Source organism: Rhincodon typus, chromosome 40, assembly GCF_021869965.1.
Source record: "Rhincodon typus isolate 14 chromosome 40, sRhiTyp1.1, whole genome shotgun sequence".
Lineage (NCBI taxonomy): Eukaryota > Metazoa > Chordata > Chondrichthyes > Orectolobiformes > Rhincodontidae > Rhincodon > Rhincodon typus.
Genome location: NC_063371.1, coordinates 13,370,545 through 13,371,957, shown reverse-complemented (window position 1 = coordinate 13,371,957; position 1,413 = coordinate 13,370,545). Strand labels below are relative to the sequence as shown.

The window sequence follows — 1,413 nt, the reverse complement described above, 5'->3', positions numbered from 1 at the left end:
TGGATGGGGGCCCAGAATGTGGATGGGGGTGCAGGGAGGGGGGGGGGGAGGGGGGGGGGGGGGGGGGGGGGGGGGGCAGAATGTGGATTGGGGGCAGAGGGTGGGTATCGAACCCGGGTCCCTGGCGCTGTGAGGCAGCAGTGCTAAGTGCTGAGCCACCGTGCCGCCCCATCTGGGTGGGACACACCCAGGCAATTCAAACACATCTCGTTGACTTAAAGGACACAGCGGACCTGGGAGCTACCAGGCTGTTGTCAGAGACCCCCCCATCATGCTCACCAAACACCTTCCAGGTAGGCAATCTGAGCTGGCCTGGCCTATACGTGACTCCAGACTGCCCTCGGAAACAGCCTGACACGTCCCTCATCGATTCAGCAGCACGTTGTCGGGGGGGGGGAGTGGGGGGCAGTTAGGGACGGGCAGTGAACTGGGTTCCTGTTAGGCTGGTCGTGGTGTGAGTGACCCAGCTGTTTGCTTTGTATCTCTGGTTAGCTGCTGTCAGAAACAGAGGAAGTGTGAGCTGTGGCGGAGGATATTTACCCGGCCTGAGGCCAGCCTTCTGAAGAGTATGCCCCCAAGCGGACAGGGAGACACAGGTAAAGGGGATGAACAGCCCAAAGACCGTCCGTTTCTGTCTCTCTTCAGAGCCCTGACTCAGTGAGAGCCCTCAGTCCCCCTTGGAGTGTGAGGCTGGGATCCCTGGGCCATTGGTGTGAATCCCCAGTGAACACTCAGGGTGCAGTACAGTGGGAGTGCTGCACTGTCACAGTTACTGATGGTAATCTGAGACCCTGGCCCAGGCCGGATGGGCAAGATCCCAGCATGTTAATTGAAAAAACCAGGGGAAATGACTAAGATTTGTCCCTTGACCATCACTTTGTCTGTGGGATCTTGCTGTGCGTGCATTGCCCCTTCCAGTATGGCAGTCATTCCACGTCAAAGAGGACATCACTGGCTGGAAAGCAGGATGGTGAGTCCTGAGGACATGACGGGTGCTTTACAAATGCAGGAAGTCTCCGACAGTATCTCAACCCGGTCTCCCAGGGTCACATTCCCGACGGGACACTCCGGACCCGGTCTCCCAAGGTCACATTCCCGACGGGACACTCCGGACCCGGTCTCCAAGGGTCACATTCCCGACGGGACACTCCGGACACGGTCTCCCAGGGTCACATTCCCGACGGGACACTCCGGACCCGGTCTCCGAGGGTCACATTCCCAGAGGGAGAGTCCGATCCAGTCTGTCGGGGTCACATTCCCAGCGGGAGAGCCCGGACCCGGTCTATCTGGGTCACATTCCCAGCGGGAGAGCCCGGATCCAGTTTCCCAGGGTCACATTCCCAGCGGGAGAGCCCGGATCCAGTCTCCCAGGGTCACATTCCCAGCGGGAGTGTCCGGACCCTGTCTATCTGG

At 59.9% G+C, this 1,413-nt stretch overlaps 1 protein-coding gene across 1 annotated transcript in view; it reads left to right on the top strand.

Moving 5' to 3' along the window:
* Window positions 1-1,413, top strand: part of tgfa (transforming growth factor, alpha) — a 24,926-nt gene that overhangs the window by 22,703 nt on the left and 810 nt on the right. The window contains exon 5 of the mRNA XM_048618593.1: window positions 493-596. Coding sequence (XP_048474550.1) covers window positions 493-596 — 104 coding nt within the window. The remainder of the gene's footprint in view (window positions 1-492; window positions 597-1,413) is intronic.